The 23,085-nt window shown below is 40.5% G+C and overlaps 1 protein-coding gene across 1 annotated transcript; it reads right to left on the bottom strand.

Moving 5' to 3' along the window:
- Positions 1-5,743: 5,743 nt before the first annotated feature.
- LOC122351437 (protein FAM126B-like) lies at positions 5,744-22,978 on the bottom strand. Its single transcript, XM_043248517.1, has 10 exons — positions 22,958-22,978; positions 22,106-22,186; positions 19,698-19,811; positions 17,544-17,644; positions 16,730-16,846; positions 16,390-16,477; positions 16,150-16,305; positions 9,552-9,677; positions 7,783-7,844; positions 5,744-6,050 (listed from the first exon to the last, which is right to left on the bottom strand). The coding sequence occupies exons 1-10, from the start codon at positions 22,976-22,978 to the stop codon at positions 5,744-5,746; spliced, it is 1,173 nt and encodes a 390-aa protein (XP_043104452.1).
- Positions 22,979-23,085: the final 107 nt, after the last annotated feature.

Genomic DNA, 23,085 nt, shown 5'->3' with positions numbered 1-23,085 from the left:
TCTTTAATATTATTTTAGGCAAAGTTCTAACATCATTAGCATCGTGAATAACAATCTTATTGAATTTACTTTCAGCATCTGGCTCCTGGTAAACATTGGACTATGGTGGCTGGTGTCTCTATTTTCACCTTCTGTACAATAGAAAGGCTTCTCAGTGGATGATTCACTGAGTGGGAGAACCAGTTTGATGTTCTGATTGAAACAGAAGAGCGGTGTTTTGACCTGTGATAAATAGTATCAACAATATGGAGGGAATTCAATTATTGTTGTGATGTATGATAATATTATATATTTTGTGATATATATAATTTTATTATGATATTATATATATCATACATGGGGCTACAAACACACAACCACTCAGCAGACAGGAGCATTCTGAGCAGCCCTCTCGAAAGAACAGATTTTGACAAATATGGGTAACTCCAAAAGTTGCTGGTCAAAGTAGTTATTAGGGAACTCAACATTTGTGAGTAAATGATGACAAAAATAAAACTATTGACAGAGAGAATTTTTATTTTGGGTGAACTATTCTTTTTGATAATAATAAAACAAAAAATTCACTCACTGCTCTTGACTGAAAATCGAATCTTTAGAAAATAAGAAAAAATATAAATATGCTGTGCACATTGAACTAAAAGTCTTTTTTTCTGGTGAGTATTAAAGAAATTAAATGAACAAATAGTAGAGTAGAACCAAGGTGAGAGTGAATATATATATAATCATACCTGGGTGAAAAGCAGATGTAGACAGAGCCAGGGTTTTATGTTGGTGCTCTTGAATACGATTCTACAAGAGCATGACTGACACTCTCTCTCTCTCTGTCTGTTTCTTTGTCTCTCTCTGTCTCTCTTCAGCTGTGGTTAAGTGACTCCGAGAAGCCGCAGCTGCTGGCTCCTGAGTCTCCAGAGTCTGTGTGTGAGCCGCTGGTCGTGGTCAGTGCTGATCTGGACGCTGTAGCGGTGGATGAACACTTGAACGCTGAGGAACAGGACTCCAGCACACACAGCCGACACACGGCAGCGGAGACTCGGGCGTTTACTCCACAGAGGAGGACTCCTGTCACAGATCCACACACACAGACCTACAGGCAGACGAGCAGCAGAAAGCACAGAGAAGAGATGCATGATGGGAACCCGGCTGAGATCTGCGGCAGACAGCTCCACAGACGTTGCAGCTTTGACTTTCTCTCTTCCTACATCTGTCTGCTTATTGTACACGTGAGAGGTTTATGACATTTGACTCATATTTCTCATATCTGTATGTTGCCAGTGCAGATCTCTTATGATTCTTATAGAATCCTAATTCATTTCTGTCACTAGATGACTTTTTGTTAGCTTCAACAATAGCAGCATTTATTGATTGTTTCATCATTCTTCATCTCTCCAGTATCTTATTGAAAACATCACATTTTAATAATCCAGTGCTTGCTTGTTGTAATGAAAAGAGCGGATGTCTTTATGGTATTTTTGTCAACTCAGTTATGGATAAATTGGGCAATGTGCAGAAATAACAATAAATCATAAAGAAATAAAAACATTTGCATTTAGTCATTTTGCAGATGCTTTTACCCAAATCAATTTACATTTTGTGAATAAAGCTATTAATCTTAAAGGAAAACACCCCAGTTTTTTCATATTTCACTATGTTCTTCCTTCTCCCATCTCAGTGCGTGCCTTTAATCGCTTTATTGTCTGATGCCACTATGTTAGCGTTTAGCTTTGCTCTAGTCATTCCTTAGTTTCACTTCTGCAATGGTACCACAAGGCGTTGCTCACTCACAGATGTAGATTTGTAATAGTGACTGGAAGCAGAACTGAGACTGTGGCTGCTCTATAAGCAGTGTCTTGAATTTGATGCGAGCAGCAGCTGGGAGCCACTGCAAGGAGACAAAGAGAGGTGTCACATTAACTCTTTTGAGCTCGTTGAAGAGATTTGTGGTTGCATGAAGTTGTATAATGCAATTCTGGAAGATCAAGCAAGACTTTGAGATGCGCTCTTTGAAGGTCAGTTGGGTAAGTTTTCCAAGATTTACCAAGATTTTCACCAAAAGAAGTTGATGGGGAATTGTAGACCCTAGCTGGAGGGTGAAGTCTTGCTGTAGAGCTGGATTGGCCAGAAAGATGATAAGCTCAGTCTTGGCCAGGTTGAGCTGCAGGTGATCTTTCATCCAGGGTCAGATGTCTGATAGGCAGCCTGAGATCTGGGCAGCCAACGATGGATCATCTGATGTAATGAAAGGTAGAGCTGTGTGTCATCAGCAAGGCAGTGGTAGGTGAAGATGTGTCTGTCTAATGGGACATAGAGATGTAGCGTAAGTGGAGAAGAGGAGGGGTTCAAGAAACGATCCCTGAGGAACACCAGAGACCAGCTGATGTGTTTTTGATAACTGTCCTCCCTAGGCCACCCTGAAAGACCTACCAGTCAGATAGGATTCAAACCAGTGGAGTGGAATACCAGTTTATTGTTCTGTGAAAGAAACGATACCTGATTGAAAACAAGTGTTTTTGCTATGAATGGGAGAGAGACAGCTGTGGGGTTACCAGAGCCTGCTTGGATGCGGTGGGAAAAGTGCCTGTGAGGGGAGATGTGTGTGAGTGCTGGTAAGAGGTGTGGGAAAGATTACTTGGAGAAGATGTGATGGGATTGGATCCAGAGAGCATGTTGTAGGATGACTGGAGAGGAGATGTGTAGTGGTTCTACCAGAATGTTGTTACGCTTTGTAAATGTTGTTATCTAGTGTAACGCTATTGTTACTTCAACCTTGGTAACTGAGTTTGACGATAACAAAATGAACAGTTTTATTTTATTTTTGCCAAAAACTCCACCTGCTGGCAAACATGCTGAGAGCATTCAACACTAATGAAAAACTGATGTAAAAACCTTTAAAAGAACCCAACGTGAGAAGAGTTATAAATACTGTTTTCCTTTTTGATATTGTGGTAACAGAGTTGATGTTCTGCAAAATAACTCTTGGTGTAAGAAATCCTAAACTATTTTCTCAGAGGACACAGATACTTTTAAAGTGACATCGCTTTCCTGTATCTTATCAATTCTGAGAGATAATTCCACCAATTTAATGGGAAAATATTGTATGGTATGGTAAAAATGTGATAAAACACTTAAAATGCTCTTCCAGTATTAAACGCCAGTGTTAGGGCAAGGGTAATTTCGTGGTGGAAAAATGAGCTTTCTTCTGTTTTCCACAAAATACAGGCTACTATTTATAAATTGATTTATATAATCAGTCAAGTTCAAGCGCCAAGTACACACATCAGAATTCAGTATTTTCTATTCTGAATTGACAAGTTTTTTTATAAATTAAAAAAATGGTTTCTAATGGTTGTTATTATTTCTGAATCGATAAAAGGTCTCCCACATCGCACAGTTGTTGCATTAGTGCATGTTTCTCAGGTGAGATCAGCGTCTCAGACTGTTTCTATAGTAACCAGAACTTCACAGATCGCGATTTAGAAGCCCTTTTTGTGATTGATTGGCCATTTCAAGCATTTCTGCCCATCCAAAAAGAGCACGAGTGACGGGTTTGGTTGTTCTCTAGTCTTGATGTACAGTCCGTCATTTGCTGCACTGACGAGAACGCTCCATGCATTTCAGGTGTTCTGTAGCGCTGACGTCAAAGAAGCATTTCATTATTGAATTCAGTGTTAACTACTGACCTTCTGCATCATCAGCACAGTTTGTCAGGGAGCATTAGTAAACTAACAGTGCTTTAGTTTGTGCTTCAGATCACTTCTGACAGATGTATGCAATGATGTCAAAGTACAAGTACAGATAACGTGTAACACACACTGGTACACGACTAACCACTTTTATTCACAGTATAATATCACATTTCCTGTTTCAGCAGAGGCAGTTCAGTTTAGGTCAGGAACTCACAACACAGCGAAGACATATCAGAACCAGACAGAATGACATGAACAGACCTTTACAGCTGCATACATTAAAAAAACATCCCGGGACACAGACCCACACACACACACAGTCACATTACGACCAGAGATAGTCAGCAAACAATTACAGCAGATATATTTGACAAGAAAACACAACACAGCACAGGACAGGACAGGACGCTTCTGTTAATCATAGTTTGTAGTTTTTCTTCTATACAGGCTGGACAATCTCTAATGTCATGTGTGACACTGGCTTCCGAGTTTGGCTTGTCTGTTCCTGAAGCTCAGCCTGACCTGCAGACCAGCTCTCTTAACACTCCGAGACGTGGTGCGACCTCTAACCTCCAGCAGCACTCAACCTTTTTCAAGGATGGCTTTGGATTAAAGCAAAACACATGAATTGTATTTTTACATTATTCACACACAAGTATATCACATTAAATATATCGATTTACATGTTGACCGTCCCTTTCTCAGAAAGTCTGGGTTCAGAGTTATTAGGTCTTCTGATCATTTTAGTCAGAATAATCTTGAGAACATAACCAGTTTTCAAAAACGCTGCCATAAAAACGAATATGATCAGAATCAGGGAAGAGCACTGGACATTGAAGTGACCCAGGAGGACTGACGGTCATCGGAAAATTCACAACGTTTGATTCGCATAGAGACGGTTAGATCGCTGTCGGGCCAGCTGTCGCTTCGGGTTTTTTACTCTTGTGTCATTTCAGCCTTGTCTTTTTAGAGAGCGCCGTTAAAGCACACTATTCAGAGTCAGCCAGCAGAGATCACGCTCCCTTCTGTCGGGTCGTGCTCTCAACTTGGTGCTGATGAAATTTCCCAGCATTCTGTGTTTTCACACTTATACGGTAAGGGGCGCTTTTACATTTATAACCAGCAGGAAATAAATCAAAACCTCCTAAAGTTATCTGGATGTAGTCATTTTCTCAGCTTTTGGGAGTGAGAAAACTTCATAGTCGTTAGTAAAGGTACTACAGGGTGGTTGGTGTTTGTCTGCTGTTATCTCTCTCAATACAGAGCTAATACAAGCGGAAAGCCAGTTACAACAATCAGACCGAGGGTTTTGATTGGCGCTACACCTTTCACAGGATAGATAAATACAGATGAATACATTTGGACCACTTAACTTAAAGGTGCTATATGTGGGATTTTGACCCTTTTGAAGCATAAAAATACCATAGTATATGTGCAGCTATTTAGGAAACATGCTAAGTTATCTGAAAAACAGTGCTACAGTCTGTTGTTCTCTGAAAATGTGTGTTCCAGCCTGGAATGTTAGTTTCTGTTTTGGTCTGAGAAACCCGCCCACTGTCAGTTTACCCAATCGTGTTTCAGAACCCCGGGTTGCCAGTTGGTGGAAATCAGAGCGCATTACATTTGAGTCGTGGAAGCTGGCAAACAAAAGGGGTCTGAGCAGAAATCTGGCGACCTGCGTGTGCGTCAAGTCTGAGTAGGAGGAGCCGAGTGAAACAAAACGTCTGCAATATTTTGAATTTGAATCCTACATACAGCACCTTTAAAGATTGTTGATGTGAAGAGACTTTCAACCAGCGTAAGTGTTTCTCAAGACAATCACCTTGAAATGAATCCCGCTGGGCCTTGTGACTTGAGCTGCAGTAGAGAGTTACATTTCACTTAGTTCTTTTACACAACTATAATTTGATTGTAGAAAGGCGGTAAGCGAAGATGCAGAACCCCGTCCCACCTTCCTGGCTCGGACCATGAGAAAAATACAGGGTTGAAATGACACGAGCAAGTAATGACAGTTTCCGCTTTTCTGCTAAAATCCTTCTGCCGCGATGTGACGGTCTGTTCTAGACCTGTGAGATGATCTGCATGTTGAAGCTGGGCGATCGGCTCTGTTTTCCAGGAGAGAGCAGCTCCGTCTCCTCCGGCAGATGCTGCTCCTGCAGGCTGAGGATGGAGTATCTGCGAGCCTCGGCTCCGGAGCCCTGTCCCGGCCTGCAGTCCAGAGAGGTGCTGGAGGTCCTGCGAGCAGCCGGCCGGCTCTTCCTCCCGCAAGACACCGCTGGGCTGGCTGCTGCTGGACGCGCGCGGACGAAGCCCTCGTCCGCATCGATCAGACCCGAGGAGAGGTCCTCCCGCTCAGCCCATCTGCCTCTGCCACAGAGAAACCACACAACACCGAATCAATTCAACAGACAGACGAAACGAGATCGTGAGTGTCATGAAAACCATTCCACACTGCAGACAGGAAGAGAAAGAAGAAAAGAGGCAAAGAAAGTAACAACACGTTCTGAGGCAAAAACTCCATTCGGTATATGGAAAAAGTAAAAAAATGATTGATTTCGTTAAAAAGTGTCCTAACATGAGATTGTCTCTGCCGTGACTTTAAATAGTCTTTGAGCTAAACACCAGAGATGTTCAAGTTCTTCCACACTGACTCAATCAATCATTTCTTTTGGATGCAATTAATCATCATGCATACTTTCAGTGGAGCACCTAACCCCACAGCAACCCTTAACCGACTCACTTCTGAACTATATAAAACACATAAAACTGACCACAAACAAGACGCATAAAAGCATTGCAACCAAGTCCTGTTGTGTTTGGAATCAATTCAGAATTAATAGTAGTTAAGATTGATCTGGTTTGGAATTGGTCAAATGTGCTTGGAAAAAAAATTTATAATTATGTACATACTGTAGAATAAAAACATGACCTGATTTTTAATTAAATGAAAAGATCATGCTTTCGGTGGGTTTTGTTTAGGTTTTTTCAAACTGTTCCAGTGCAACCTCACACAATCAACAAGGTTCATGGGAAAGAAAAACACCAGCATCACCTGTAACCTTAAGGTCAAAACGAACAACGATCATAATTAAAAAAAGAAATTTTATTTTGCTAACATGTTTTAGCACACAGACCTTCATCAGGGCTAAAAGCGTACAGGTTTACACGGGGTCCTTTAAATACAAAATTCAAACTTGCAAACCAATAAAAATATGGACACCAATCATCCACCAATCACAAAACTCAACCAACAGTCAAATATTTACACTAGCCAAAGTAAGCAAATTGATAAAAAATGTAGATAAATATACAGGTAACTAACACACGTATTAATAAACATACAGTATAGTGCACAACTTACATCCAACTGCTTTTTTAAAATGACTTCTGCTTTTTCTGAACAAACGGAGCATATGTGTTTAGGAATCAAAGCATGACAGTGAGGTTCATTTACAAGCAGAACTGAGTGATGCCACAGTGTACTCTGTTAAAGTCCAAATACATGAACAAACACACACACACACACACAGGCACTTGAGCTGCTGAAGGGAGGACATGCACACACCATCAGTTCCTCATCAGTAAACTGCCATGCAACATCAGACACACAACGTTTGTGCGGGGTATTTAAAAAGCATCTGAGGGTGGGCACATTTCACACAGGCGATGAAACCTGCGCTGGGTTTGTGGGAAAGAAGCCTGCGTGCTGCTTTTGTTTTGTGGTGTAATGTATTTCACATGCCAGATTACTGCAGGCTTTCTCAACCCTGGTCCTTGAGAGCCACTGTCCTGCAAACTTGAGCCCCAACCCTAATCAAACACATCTGAACCGGCTAATTAAGGTGTTCAGGATTACTGGTAAGCTACAGGCAGGTGAGTTTGGTCAAGGTTGGAGCAAAGCTCTGCAGAACAGAGCTCCTCCAGGACCAGGGTTGAGAAACGGTGCATTAGACCAGCGCTTCTCAATCCCAGTCCACAGGTACCCCTGCTCGCCATATTTTGCTTGTCAACACCGCATTCTGATAAACAGATCGTTAGACTCTACACAGTGTTCATTGCTACTTCCTGAGCGGTGGAAATCTGTTAAAGTTTACTTCACTTCGAATATGAGGCTGAGCCTCCGCTACGCCCATAGGACCTGGTCATGGTCTTGGAGGCACACTGAAAAACCAGCCTTTGAGGCTGACACTGAAGACATCTCCCTCTTAGCTATCATTTTGCTGAAAACAGTTGTCGACTTGCAGGCTCTTAGTGTCTTGAACAAAGCTTTTTGCCAAGACCCAGACCAGCAGAAGCTTAATTATATACATAAAAGGAAAAAGGCTCTTCTTGCTATCTAGCAAACCTCGCTTGTTGATCATGGATGCCAACGAGCATGATTTATGAAATAAATGTATACTATTTCTGTAGATTATGCTGGAACACAAATGATTCATGTGAAAATGGATGCATTTCAGGGATCAGCGCATTCCAGACATATTACAGACATAGCATCATCTCCTGCACCGAAGTCAAGACAATGGTGCACTGATGAATACTCACCAGGGCAGAGCTGTCAATCAACTACCGTGGGAGGGGCCTATGGAATTGCACAAAAGCTAGATTTAAAAATGGGATTTTAAAATAAAAAGCACTGGATGTGATGGTGTTCAAACAACATGTAAAGTGAATCTTAAGTGCCTGATGACCCGGTCCATGACGTCTCGCCCATCCGTTGGACTGATTTCATTTAAAGCGCGGTCATGTGCTAAAAGCATTCCCAGAGCATTTTAAACAGAGCATCTCTCTCCCTCTGGAAATATGGTTACATAAGTAACCTAGAACGTTTTCCAGGACACAGAATAATCATTGCACATGCTCAGTCGGTGAGAACAGTCGATGTTGAGAGGAAATGACCAGTGCAGGGATGAGACAGCGTCCATGCAGGTGAACGAGACGAGCTGTGAGGACCTCGATTGTTGAAGAGCCTCTTACAAACTGTTTACTGCACACATTTCTGATAGTACTTGGTAAAAATATAACATGTGTATATATTTGATTTTATGATGTTTTATTAGCAAGGAAGGTTCAGGAGGAGCACATTCGTGAGGAGGACAAGCAGTGATCAGCCTGATCACCACAGAAAGGTGTCCGTTCCTTGACTTAGTTTCTATCTAAAAGCGTCATCCCTTCATCTGCTTTCCTCTTTGAGTAAGGACAGGTCTTGAATTATTATTGTTTTTTATTTTTTTGTGATGAAGATATTAAATGTCAGATGAAGATATTAATGTCCCCGCTGAATACATGAATATAATATGAACATAAATACAATCAGTTATGTCTTAATGGACTGTTGACAGACAGGATCATGTCAAAACAGATGTGGGCATCAATGTGATCAAGTTGATCCACTTATTTTTACTGTAATACATCTGCGGCAGATTTTAACCCTAAGATGGTAATGTGCAAGGCTTCTGGTGTTATCCGGTTTCATTTATTTTAGCTGAACTGTTATGCTGCTTAATGTTGCAAACTGGTACTTGCTATCATATTTAAAATATTCGCTATCATATTGCTTCTATTGCCCTTATTTGTAAGTGACCTTAGAGAAACTTTTCACAGGTTTCAGCTAAAGTAGTGGACATTTACAGAAGTCAACAGAAACAGTTTTATAAGAAGCTTTTCAACAATAAGAGTGAATAATTTTTGCTATTCTTTCTGTCAGGATTCTCAGTAACGTCCTCTCGATTCACTCGGCTGCGTCATACTTGCAGGGGTTTCGGGGAGGTGCATTCTAGGAAAGCTGAGGTGCCCTGAAGGAAGCGAGGCCACTGGGTGAGACTAAGGGAAAAGCCCGCCTCCATGATCTGACTCCACCCCCCTGCCTACCCTCATGTGTGACTGTGAGAGAGCCCCTCCCTCCTGGCTCGCGATTAGCCGCTGGGTCCTGTGGGGCGTGTCGGCCGGGGAGGACGGTGAGGCTGAACTCTGCATCACTTGAGAAGTCAAAACAATCTGGGATGTAACACAACAGGGGAAATGTGATTCTTAGAGTGCGCTGTGAAGCACCCAAAACACAAAGACGGTGAAAGAACAAAAGAACATCACTGGCACATGCTCCGTCACACACAACAACAACAACAACAACAACAACATGTGGTCTGGAGAGAATATGGAAGCAGATCGGTTCACGTGCTAGAACAACACGCTTTGTGCTTTTATTGGCCCATCGGGCTTTTCATTGGACTTTGTCCGGCTGACAGTAAAACCTTCAAACCACTAGATTTTCATACAGTTTTCATGCTCTCAGGGCGAGTAAAAATGGGCACAGTGTTTACAGTTGCTTCTGATTAACATAACTTCCAATAAACCATCTAAATGCGTGCACTCAAAAAAATGTGTGGCCCAAAAGTGGTGTCTATTGGAACTCTATTGGTGGTTCCTGCGAATGCAGGCATCTCTAATACTATAGCTCAAACGCTTTGTCAGATCACTTTGGACGTGTCCATGCACAATGCTTATTTCACATGGGAAGAGGGTGTTTACATTTACAGTGTTGTGAAGCGCGTACACATGAAAAGCAGTGTAACGTGAAATGTAAAATAACACGTATGTTAGAATTCAAAATTACAGACAAACATAATCTAAGTCAATTAAATGATCAGGAAAAAGTATGTGAATATCTGGTCTATCCACATGAAAAGCATATTATAAAGTTCTGTCAAGAACACGCCAAAGCAACAGGTTGTAATATAATCTCAACTGTAAAGCTATGTTGGCAAATCAGAAGCCTGAGAAAAGTTCCCAGTGCTAACAGAGATAGAATGGAAACGCACAATATATGTGATTCCGAGAGCAAAACGTTGGGCTAAGAGACAAATATTTTATGACAACTTGCAGTGTTTAATTTAATCAAAGGTTAGAATAGAACAACACTACAGACAAGAGGAACATTCTGTTCAATGCTGTTTCCCAAGTTTGCGGAGTAAATATGTGTACATGGCTTTTTAACACATTTTTGTCCATTTTAGTTTTTATATATATATATATATATATATATATATATATATATATATATATATATATATATATATATATATATATATAGTGCTTAGTGCTGTTCAGGGCATGTGAGCAGAGTATGCGAAATATAGTCGGAGCATGGAGCGGGTTTTTATCCAAAGGTTTCACTCGATACCACTCACAATACGAGTGTAGGGCATGCACAAATCCACCATTTACCTGTATCTTCAACAATTAACAAAATACTTCAAAAATCTTTCGTTGTGAAGCAAGGAGAGATAGACTTGTGAAATATTTCCAAAAGTAAACTGACATTATGCAGACCTGTGCACAATTCCTGTAAAATCTGGATAACGATGCTGAATACAAACAAGAACATTGTGATATGATGTCAGTAAGTAAGGATTTGTATTTTAATCTAAAAAGACACATCATGGGAAATAGTGTACTGCGCAAACATGGGGAGGCCAGAGCAAAACGTTTTTAATATGGTTGAAATAGGAAATATTGGCTAATAATTAATTAAATTGCTGTGTTTATTTTAATTTGTGTGACTATGCCTGAGGAAAACACGCCTATCAGGTGTGGCCCAACCACACTGCAACCATGGCCCCAGCGACAGAAGCAAAATGAAGCTGATTTTTTCCAAAACAGTCACGCAACAAACCCGATCCACGTCCACCACACAGGCAACGTGTCCCAGCTGTGACTACACAGATTCACAGTCTCCTAAAGGATAAAATCTCACTGTTAATACCAGATCAGAACCGGCTACCAGACTCACTGTGCACTTACCTGGATATCCTGCTCCATTGACTGCTGCCTTTTGATCTCTTCAATAAACTTGCTATTGTGATTTCACTAACTTCTGCGTCCCGTGTCATGCGCTGACAGAAGACCAGATCACTCATCAGATGGAGTTCCCTAATTCTGTACCACTGGATCCCATCGAAGCTCTCTTCTTACGGCTCTGTCTCTGGACTATCCTTCGCCATCTGACTCTGCCAGTCCCATGGCCATCCCAGCTATATAATCAGGTGAATCGGATAAATTTCCTACTGCAGGTATCATAGTACACTGAAATGCAAGCCCAGCAGTTTACCAATAAACAAAAGTGCCTTTTCTAATATCTCTGTTCGCAAGCAAAGGCACAACACTGGGTGTGAGCTATCTGAGATTTAAAAAGTACCCTTATTAATTCTTTTGATGCTTTCTCTCTGCACTTTAAGGTGTTTGGTTAATCTATGGGCTCCCTCTCCACTGCCAATCAACTCAGGCTAGTAAACTCTTCAGTTCCTATCGTTGGCAACCTCATGTGGCTGCAACAAGTCGACACTCCTCGCCACGTACCATCAGGGGCAAGGTCCTTGGATTAGAGCACAGCTGGCCATTAACAATGACAATGTTGGCCTGGAGAGCTTTTTACCAACGGCTGTCGAGAGGGTCTCAACAGCATGTCAGTTGGAAAATAAATGCCCATTCACACCATCATCTGCTGCCTGCCTTCCAGTACCACTGCCCCACACAGTGCATGTCAAGATGCATGTTGGCTGTCTTCATCAAGAAGAAATTTTCTTTCTGGTACTGGAGATATCCACCGCTGAGATCATCCTGGAATGTCCCTGGTTATGCCTACATGCTCCAGAAGTCGGATGGGATTACAGTGAAATGTTGCCACCAATGTTGTCTCACAAGCCTAACCACTCGTCGTGTCCAGAACCCTTCTATCCAAACTCCACCCTCGTTGCAAGTCCGGAACTGACGGAAACCCCAAGATCCCATCTGATTACATGGAGTTACAGGACATCTTCAGCAAGCAGTCAGCAACCAAGTTACCTCCCCATCAGCCTTTGGACCGTGCAATTGACCTTCTGCCTGAAGCTGTACTCCCCAAGGGTCAATTCTATCTACTGTTCAATTCTGAGAATCATCATCACATTACGTAGGCCCCTCAAAAACTGGAGGAGAAAAGGTTCAGATGGACCAGGGGAAGGTCCAGGCCATTCAGGATTGGCCACTACCCCAGTCAGTCAACTTCAATGCTTCCTCTGATTTGGAAACTTCTATCATTGCGTCATTCAGGGTTACAATCAATCAATAATTTCTATTTCTATAGCACTTTTAACAACACAGTATGTATCAAAGCACTGAACAGTATAAAATAGAAGAATACAATGATACAATGGTATGTATAATGACGACATTGAACAATTTGTTCTTAAATTCAACAATAATCGCTAGATATTAAGTGTCACAGTATTCAGGTTACAGTATATTCGCAGCACCCCTAAGTAACTGTCCTGGAACCCCGGAGCTCGATGCACCTTCAAGAAGCTCCAGGAAGCCTTTTGCACTGCTCCTGTCTTCAAGCACCCAGATCCAAACCTCCCTTTTGTGGTTGAGGGAGATGCCTCCACCACCAACGTTTGGGCAGTGTTGTCACAGCATCTTGGACAGCCTCCCCATCTCCACTCTTGTGCTTATTACTCACGAAAGCTATTCCCAGAAAAGTGAATCTACAATATTGGTAACAAGAACTTCTCGCCTGGAGGGAGCCCAGCATCCCTTCACCGTAATCACAGATCACAAGAACCTGGAATATATCAGGAATGCTAAGTGACACAGGCAAGCCTGGTGGGCCTTCCTCCGACTTCCTATCTTGCCTTCACCAATTAACCATCTGAACCATCTGAGCCTATCCTTCCTCCAGCATATGCTTATCAAAACTCTCATCGCCAACCAGGAAAAATAGTTCCCTTACCAGTTTCTCATTGCTCCTGGTCCCACGGAGTGGACTTTGTGACAAACCTGCCAGATTCTGAAGAGAGTTCACCTATATCCCAGTGACGATATCGACAGATTCTCCAAGGCCTTTCGTTTGATTCCCCTTGAGCTCTACCCACTGCCTGGGTGATTGCAGAAGCCCTATTCCATCACGTCATCTATCACTATGTTATCCCCTGAGGATGTAGTTTCCAATCGTGGGCCCCAATTAATCTAACAGGTCTGGAAGGGAGATGACTTTTCAAGCACCTCGGTGTGACTGTCAGTCTATCCTCTGGTTACCACCCCCAGACAAACGTCCAGAGTGAGGAGAAGATGCAGGACCCGGGTCGAGTATGCACAAAACCAACTCAGACAGGACACCACAGGCCTGACTCCATTCCAGTGCATCCCAAAGCCATTTTTAGGTTTGATCTATAAAGGGTCTATTTCTGCTTCTGCATATTCTAAAGCCAATTGGACAAATAATGCAGCTATAATTGTGTGGTTGTGTTGGTTTGGATGTCGTTGGTATGTGTGTGCATATGTGTGTGTGTGTATTCTTGAAATATTACAGAGACATAAACTATACTGTAAATTTTACAAAATAACTAATGGGGAAAATATGGTACAAACAAAATGTTACTGAAAGCTAATTTTCTTTTGATAAATTAAAATTTCTATCAGATTTAGAGTTGAACATGTTTCATAATATATGATATATTAAATTCTTTATAAACAATATATTAAATATATATAATAATATTTTTAATAAGAATTAAAGAATTTAAAAAAATTCATGAAGAATTTCTCATAAACTTTTTTTTTACTTCAGTAACAATTTGCAAAGTCTCTTCTTTAAAATGAAATCGCATTTAAGTTTATGCTCCCAAGCTAAAATATTTATGACTGTTTTTGGACTGGCCATTTTTGTACACTATGGATCTATGTGTAACTTATTTTAATTTATGAATAAGAATTAAAATGTTTTAGACCATATTCCTGCGGTGCGAATACACCAAAAATACACCATTAGTTCAGGTACTATGAAAAGGTTCCTGCATTGCAAAAGGCCCTATTGACACTCAGGGCCTCAATTATAAAATGTGCGTACAAACAGTTTTGATCGTAGAGTGTGCGTACTCTTAAATCCATGACAACACTTGTATTTGTAAAAACTGTCTTTGTTCTTGCAGCTTACTGCTCTAAATTATGATGATTGGGAATATATTACGTATTAGGAATCTTTTAAATGCAAAGAGCTAAAACCATTAATTTGCGTGCAAGTTCAAGATAATTTGCCATTCATAGATTTCACATCTAAAAGAGTGGCGTATGTGCGATTTCTGTTCGTACAGTCATTCCATGAATCGCATCGACGTCGCATATTGGAGAAACAATCATAAGATCAAACTTAGGATGGTTTCAGCACAACATTTTATAAATGAGGCCCTCTATGTCCTAACACCGAGCCATCCAGTATTGAGTCCAGCTCCAGCACACCAGCCTTGCCGTTTCTTGTTAGTCTGAAGAGCTGGATTAGGGCTTCAGCTAGGGCTGGGCGACAAATCGATAATGAGAATTATCGAGAAATAAAAATGTTCTCGATAAACAATATTGAGATTGCGATAAGTGTTTGCTGTACTGTTATGAGGCAAATGCGGAACGAAAGATTGCTAGTCTTTTGAAGCGTGCCACTCCAAAACGATTATCCGCTGTGATCTAAGGTCAAACAGCAGTTTGGCGCTAGCTACTAAATGAGATGGGACTGCGCCGTTAATTTCAATGTCTTGTGGGGAGCGAAGATTGTTTACGCATGCATTCCTTACTAGCTGATGAGTCTCACGAACACCAGATCCAGTGTGAAGCGCATGAGTTGAGCAAGGAAAAAAATACCTGTTTGCAGCCAGATGAAACAGCTCTGACAGGAGAAACACTGTTTGCGACCATAGCCAAAAGACTTTTTAATCTACAAATAGCCACAGTTTATCCTAGATTTACTATAGTAACAATAACTGTCAGAGTCATTGAGAAATGTGGGTATTCATGTCAAGTATATTTAAGTTTAACCTCTAGCGTTTATACTAAATGTGCTGAGGTGCTATATTTGTGTATTTGTATCTAAGACTAAATGTCTACTACGGAAGACCAGTAGTTTACAAAACTGAATAATTACATTTCACAATATAAAAATAAGATTGCTCAAATTTATACAGATATTACTGATTTTTATAATGAACATACATTTGCATCTGCATCTCAACTAAAGCTGCTATCAAATGTGTATTTCTAAAAGACGATTAAATGTTATATTATTGATATTATCAGGCAACACAAACTTGTTTGTGATATAACTCATATTACTCATTAGCACATGCAGAACTAAGAAATGATTATTTTTTACAATTACAATTCGTTAAGGATAAATCACTGGAAAAGTGTAAAGAATTTAATGTTCTGACTATAGTTTAAAACCACAATTAACTAACTGGTTTCTACATTTTACACAGTGCCTTAAACTTGAAAAAAAGCAAAAAACTGACATTTATTTAAAAATATCAAGATCATTTTTTTTTGGCCATATCGCCCAGCCCTAGCTGGAGCTGACTTCTGCAGAGCGCACGTTTGGACACATGATGGAGAGAGGAGCAGCAGTGTTTCAGGAGTGTTCGTGAAGTGTTCTGGAGCTGGTTCACCTCACCTCTCTCTTCCAGCGCAGTCTGCGGATGGAGGCGGCTGTGATGGTGCAGTGGGAGATCCGTCTGATGCTGGGAGTGACCTCCACCTGCAGGACCTTCCTCCCCTGAGATCCATCTGGAGCGTTGTCAGGCAGAGAGCTCTTCATGGCATTGCCCAGCTAAACAGAAGAGAGGCACAGAGAGGTGAAATGGCGTGACAAGAGACAGAGAGAGATAGCAAGACAGACAGGACTGAACTGTACCAGCAGCGGCTCTGAATACAGCTCCAACTGAGCTCTGTACAGGATGTCATCCAAAGCCTCTCTCCCAGCATCCCACTCACCATTATATCTGTGCAAACAAACCCAATCATAATCAATCAATAACTTTTATTTATGTAGCGCTTTTAACAATACAGATTGTATCAAAGCACGGAACAGTACCAAGTACCAACAAATAGGAGAACAGACACACAAACATACCAGCAGATCACTAAAGCAAACCAGCTTAACCTGTGAGATGTAAAAACGCTCATGCAAATACAGGCTTGAGTGAAGATCAATTACTACAGCTATATTGTTTCTAAAATACAAGCATCCTTACATGGCGTGATAGACAGCAGCCAGCATCTGTACCATAAACTGAGGTTCCAGCAGGACACGTATGCAGGGAGAGGACCAGGCCTTCAGCTGCTGACGAGGGAAGCCGCTCACACACAGCCTGGTTTGTGTTAAAGATCAAATTGGAGAACAGAGAGTCAGTAATGTATTAATTTTAGATTAAACACAATTTTTCAATTTTTCAAAAGGCATTACATTATTAAATTCGGAGATGTCATTGTCTAGCTCAGTTTAGTTTAAATATCTTTGCAATCAAATCGACGATAATTGCTGGAAATGAAGTGTCCTCAACTGAGCAAGCCAGAGGAGCCAGCAGCAAGGAAACAAAACTCCATCTGTGACAGAATGGAGAAAAAAACCTTGGGAGAAACCAGGCTCAATCGGGGTCAGTTCTCCTCTGACCGGACTAAACCCGCAGTCAGATTGTGCAGGAGATTCATAACGTAAATGATTCAGTCTCTTACTGAAAGATGAATTAGAAAGCCCATGAAAGATGTATGTTATTTACATCATTACATTTTTGGACAATGGGGGGCACTGTTATTTTATGTGTACAGTACATTCTGCATCAGATACATGAAATGGTTGCACCACTGGAGCTTCTGGCATTTTTGGCCGTTTGTAAATTTCAGCCAATGGGCAACAAGAAAAGCGATGTAAGACTTCACTGCTTTTCAAACCATAATGAGAGAAGAAAAGAATGGGAAGATGTCTGTGGATGAATTAAACTCAAAAATTAAACTTGGTCTCAAACTCAATTCCTGGAGGCCCACAGCTTTGATCCTAATCAAACATACCTGATCCAGATAACCAAGGTCTTCAGGATCACTAGAAACTTCCAAGCAGCTAAATTGTACAGAGCTGTGGCCCTCCACGAATTGAGTTTGAGACCAATACCCTAAAAACCAGGGGCTCATTTATAAAATGTCTGTACACTCAGCGTACGCTTGAATCCATGTCAGCGCTCATAATTAGAAAAATCTTATAACAAAAAGTGCTTAGCATCACATCAGGGTTTGAACAGACATACGCACTTTTTATTGTCAGAGTATTGCAGGTGTTTGGAAATATAAGCAGTTTTATGTGTTAATAATATTAAATAGTTATTTACAATAGTTATTTACAAGCAGAGAAACCATTCATTTGCAAGCAAGTTCAAGATCATTTGAAATTCATAGATGTCTGAAGGAGGTGTAAAGGAAATTTCTATTTCTACGTTCATTCTATAAATCGCACACACAAACGCATATTCGAGAAATAATCATAAGATCACAAAATGTAAACATATTTCATATTTACTTAATATTTCAGTACGGTGCATCCGTTTCAATTCTCCCTCATGCTCGTTCACTCAGTTTTCAGAAGCTTGTGGTGGTAAGTGAATCTTTCATCACTTACGGTGAGTAAATGGCTTCTCCTTCCATCATCACTTTCACTGCTTGCCACATGTATAGTTTATCTCTCTCTGTCAGCGACCAGGGATTCATGTGTGATAAATGCAGGAAATAGCTGGACTGACAGAAGGTTTTAGAATCAGAAACACGCATCAAAACTTTAATTGAGGACAGTAAGAATTTGAGGGCTGAAGATACTGCTTTGGATGGGACTAGTTCAGTGAATCATGTACATTGTTCAGTTCTGGCTTTACAGCCTGTGCAGCAGGGCAGCTGGGTGACCGTGAGGCGGGCTAGTCATGGGTCAAAACACAGCTCTTCCGTTCTGATCAGAACATCAAACAGGTTCTACCCACTCAGTGAAACAAATTTAAAAGTGCTGGCTAATGCTAAACGTAAATTCCATAAAATTGTTATTCACATCGGCGCAAATAATGTTCAACTTCGCCAGTCGGAGATCACTAAAAATAATATTAAAGAGGTGTCTGCTTCCCAAACTCTGTTCGGGAAGCAGACACACTCTGTCAACTTTTTAAACTAGCCTACACATAACACACCAACACACTTTTATTATTCAAATCCGTTAAAGGATTTTTTGCTAGCATTAATTAGATCTGCTGTAACCGGGAACACTACTCCTAAAACACAATGTACTTGTGACATCGTAAAAAGAATGGCATCTACGCTAATATTAGTCTTGTTTCTTTCTTATTCTGTTTCTCAGTTTGGATCAGAACCCAGAGATTATGTTCATCAGAGACCAGAATACCTAGATTAGCACTGTGGACAAATCACCAGATCCTGATACAAACACACACACACACTAAGTCATTTACACTATCTGACACAGCTGCGTTTAAAATTGAACTGGAAGTTAAGTGCTGGGCGTCCGGTCAGAGGAGAACTGACCCCAACTGAGTCTGGTTTCTCCCAAGGTTTTTTTTTCTCCATTCTGCATGGATGGGGTTTTGGTTCCTCTGGCTTGCTTTGTTGGGGACACTTAATTTCTAGCGATTATCGTTGAATTGATTACAGAGACCGTCTCTGCATTTAATAACAAATTGTTCAATCTCATCATTATACATCCCTGTCAGTGTATTCTTCTGCTTTATACTGTTCAGTGCTTTGATGCAACCTGTGTTGTTAAAAGCGCTATATAAATAAAAATGACTGATTGATTGACTTTTCATATTGTTCTTTTGTGCATGTGGGTCAGTTAAGAAACATGTTCTGGAAGTCTGATATCAGACATATTTAAAATAACGATGTGAACCCAAGCAAATGCAGACTTGAGAACTAAGGCTTGGCAGAGTGAATGCAGCCTAAGCGGTTTTAAATCGAGCTGGAGAAGTAGACTTGTGTTTAGAGTTGAGTGAAATCTCACTGTGAGCTCATCCTGCAGACGGCCCGGTGTGATGAGCGGGGCATATAGACCACCAGAGAATTATAGCACAGCATCAGGAAACACAACACCTCAAACCTGTAGACACACACAAGCACAGACGTCACCCATCACACTCATTTAACTGAGAGAAAGACAGTTCTCAAGACAATGACCTGTTCTGGGCAGTGAATGTCTCTCTGCGGGTGCAGGCCGCTGTAGATCACTCTAATCAGGTCATGCTGACAGAGAGCACCCTCGGTCAAAGCCATGGAGCCCAGACTGGACGGCTGAACACAAACACACACACAGCGACACTAAACATAGGTTAGGGACACAACACAGATGTTTCTGGAGCATCTCCCAACACACTGCTCATTAGTGGAGAGGATGTCCAGCACTAGCATGCTTGATATGCTAAACTCGGCTGAACTAGGTTAAGTCAAATTCATTCTTTGCCACTAGGCGTCACTTCTGGAGCAATAAAAGCTCAAGCACTGCTTTTAATAAAATCGACCAATAACTGGAGGGCTTTGGAAAAATGAATCACTGAACGAATTGTTTTGGGAATAAGGTTAAAATAAATGCAGCTAGCTCTGGTGTGTGGAGTGCTTGAAGTCATAACGGGGAGAGTTTACGACACATTAATTACTGCACTTCTCACTCAGTCATGCTCTGGTTTCATCAACCAATTATAAAAGGCAAGAACGGAGAAAAGGAAGACTGAAAAATCTACAACAAAAGAAAACAAAAGAATTACAGAACAAGGCAGCAAAATCATTTATAATTTCAGCGCTAAAATATAGCATTAGCACTTCAGAGAACGTCTGCTGAAAAGGACTATTCATTTTAATTTGTAAGGCTGCACTACAAACAGTTTGCTTGTATTTGTCAGGAGAACGATGTCACACTTGACGGTGTATTTGTAACAGCAGGGTTTCTGTGACAGGAGTTCATTCCTATGTTCTGTTCATCCAGATGATGTTCTGCTCTTTTCTCCCTGGTTCATCAACAGATCTCTAGTAATTCAGCAGAATGCAGTAATAACCTCTCTTTCTCTCAAAATGCTCACGTCTCTTTCCAGACTGTTTGGCATGGGCACTTTAAAACTCATTAAAATCTGCAGTCCTGATAGGAAGTGTTTACCGGAATATATCTGAAGATGGAAAATCCTGTCGAACTGAGAAAGTGCAATTTGATATTTCCATTATTGTTCCAGATCACAATGCTTAATTCATGCAACACACAATATACACGACATGCATTAGGAAAGGAGTAACTGACCACAGGCTGTTGAATGAGAAATAATGTAAGGACCACAGCACTTCTCACTGGTGACTGCATTACTAGCCATTACTGAACAAGCATTTAGTCAGGCAGTTATGTGTTTTCTCAGGAGTATAACGTCACCTCATTGTACTGTTGGTTTCAGCAAATGCTTATTATTGCATTCATAGATGAAACAAGTTTATTAGCAATGGTCACTAACTGGAGACCCATCTGAGCATCATTCCTGCTGTTTGTGGCTTTACTAACACGATTTATCTTTGTTATTACTGTGGAAAATTTCCGTAAAAGGGTTTTGATTTCATACAATGGTCTATGGCTGGTCTTCTCCTGGACTGATCTGTGGTATCTGGACTCTTGTGCTTGTGTTGAGGTGAGTAAAGAATCTGATTTCAAATCACTCAGCATCCATTGACCTTACACTCCTGACCATCACCCTTCTTTAAGAACAGCATGATAATGGCTTTATTTTATGAAGAATGCCAGATCTGTGGAGTGGATTCAGTAGGATGTGTCCTTCAGTCATGAGCACTTCTGTCTTACTTCTGTTTGTCAGCAATCATTCATTTCCTCAATAATTGGTTTGCCATCCATAATGTATTACAAATACTTAAGAACGTCAGTGAGGAAGCCTTAGCATTATCTGATGTTCTGTTGTTTTCCATTTTACATTGAGCTTCACAAAAAAAGCTTTTTCTGATGTGATGTTTTCTGTGTTAAGTGTCGGTAAGTAATCCATAAAGCTTCATAAATATTAAGAAATACTGTATAGACAATCATAAATGCATAATAGTAATTAAATTAATGTTAAGAAACCTGTAAAAGTTAACATTAAGTGATACTGTATACATAGCTTGCAGTAATTCATGTGACCAAATGCCATTAGATTTCTTAGATTCCTTGGGCCAATCAGAGTCAAACGATAGCAGATATGCCTATGTCTGGCCAGTTTATTCAAAGAAACAAGCTGAACTGACTGTCAGTGAAAGTTAAACTGATGTTATCTTTTGTATTTTAGCTCAGGATTAATATGTAGGAGGTCTGCCAGTGTTTCATGTGCTGTCTTTTGCAGGCTCAAATGAAATAAGTTCCCAGTACTCACAAATGCTGCTTAGTAAAATGTACATGATGTAAGACAACCAGCTGCCTCGAATGAAACTTGTGCTTTACAGTGTGTCGGCCATTTGCAATTTTGCAATAAAATGTACGTGTATGTATGTGATACAGTGGTGTGAAGAGAGGATAATCCTTCAGTTCGGAGATTTACAGGAGGTGCATATGTGAGCTCTTTCTTTACCTCATGATATATGGATGGTTTGGACAGTGACGGGATCATAAACGATAACAGCTTGCTGTTCCCATCTTTATCCACGATTTCCTGCAAAAAAACAATAACGGATGTGACACAATCAGACTGTCTTGAGTATTTTCAAAGACTTCTTGTGCAGCATTGGCAGCATTATGGAAAACCATTTGGCTTTTATTCCTTCTCAGGATTTGACTTCTTGATATCAACAATTAAATTTTCACTAGTTAAAATGCTATTTGTTAATATCAACAATTTAATTACTGATATCAAGAATTCAATTATTGTTCATATCTGTAATTGTATTTTTTTAAATGTCTTTATAGGCTGCCATTCAAAATAATATCAGTAACCATGTGGTTACTAGTACCACTTATTCTTGAACTAATTTCTTGATATCAACAAGTACATGCTTGATAATAATTAAATTTAATGGCAGCCATTTAACTAGTGAAAATACAAATTACAGATATCAACAATTAGCATAATAACTAGTGAAAACTGAATTATTGATATCAAGAATTACTAGTGAAAATTTAATTGCTGAAAGTCATATCCTGAGAAGGAATAAAAGTCAAAGTGGTTTTCATATTAACATCACATTTGATCAAGACATGAAAGAGACTTGAAGAGAAAGATTTAAATGACATATTACATAAATTACTATAACAGTAAGACAGCTGCCATCTCTAGACTGAGATGATGAATACTGGGTGGAGGAAGAGACAGAAAGTAATGTATGAGGAAGGCTAGTTGTGTCCTGGCTGCTCTGCCCACTGTAGATGAGATAGAAAAGGAAGGATCTCAAGGAAGTTGTTCTCCATCACCAACTGCACCACTCACCATCTCCATTAAGCCGTTCATGTTCATTGATAGACTCATTCAAGACTGCAGCTCAAAAGAGTAGTACTAGAGGTTTTTATACACACCAGGTTGTAAATGCCCAGCAGAAGAGCCTCGATGCATGCCGC

Source organism: Puntigrus tetrazona, chromosome 9, assembly GCF_018831695.1.
Source record: "Puntigrus tetrazona isolate hp1 chromosome 9, ASM1883169v1, whole genome shotgun sequence".
In the NCBI taxonomy this organism is placed as follows: domain Eukaryota; kingdom Metazoa; phylum Chordata; class Actinopteri; order Cypriniformes; family Cyprinidae; genus Puntigrus; species Puntigrus tetrazona.
The sequence above is the reverse complement of the archived record's forward strand: the minus strand, read 5'-3'. Positions and strand labels throughout refer to the sequence as shown.

What these genes read in the sequence shown, in the direction of transcription:
- LOC122351437 (XM_043248517.1), bottom strand. Translation starts at nt 22,978, where the DNA reads ATGAACGGCTTAATGGAGATG. An exon ending in AACCATCCATATATCATGAG is followed by an intron (nt 19,812 to 22,105) that starts GTAAAGAAAGAG and finishes GTTTGTGTTCAG; the next exon opens with CCGTCCAGTCTGGGCTCCAT. An exon ending in TCTCACAGTCACACATGAGG is followed by an intron (nt 7,845 to 9,551) that starts GTAGGCAGGGGG and finishes CTGGTTTTTCAG; the next exon opens with TGTGCCTCCAAGACCATGAC.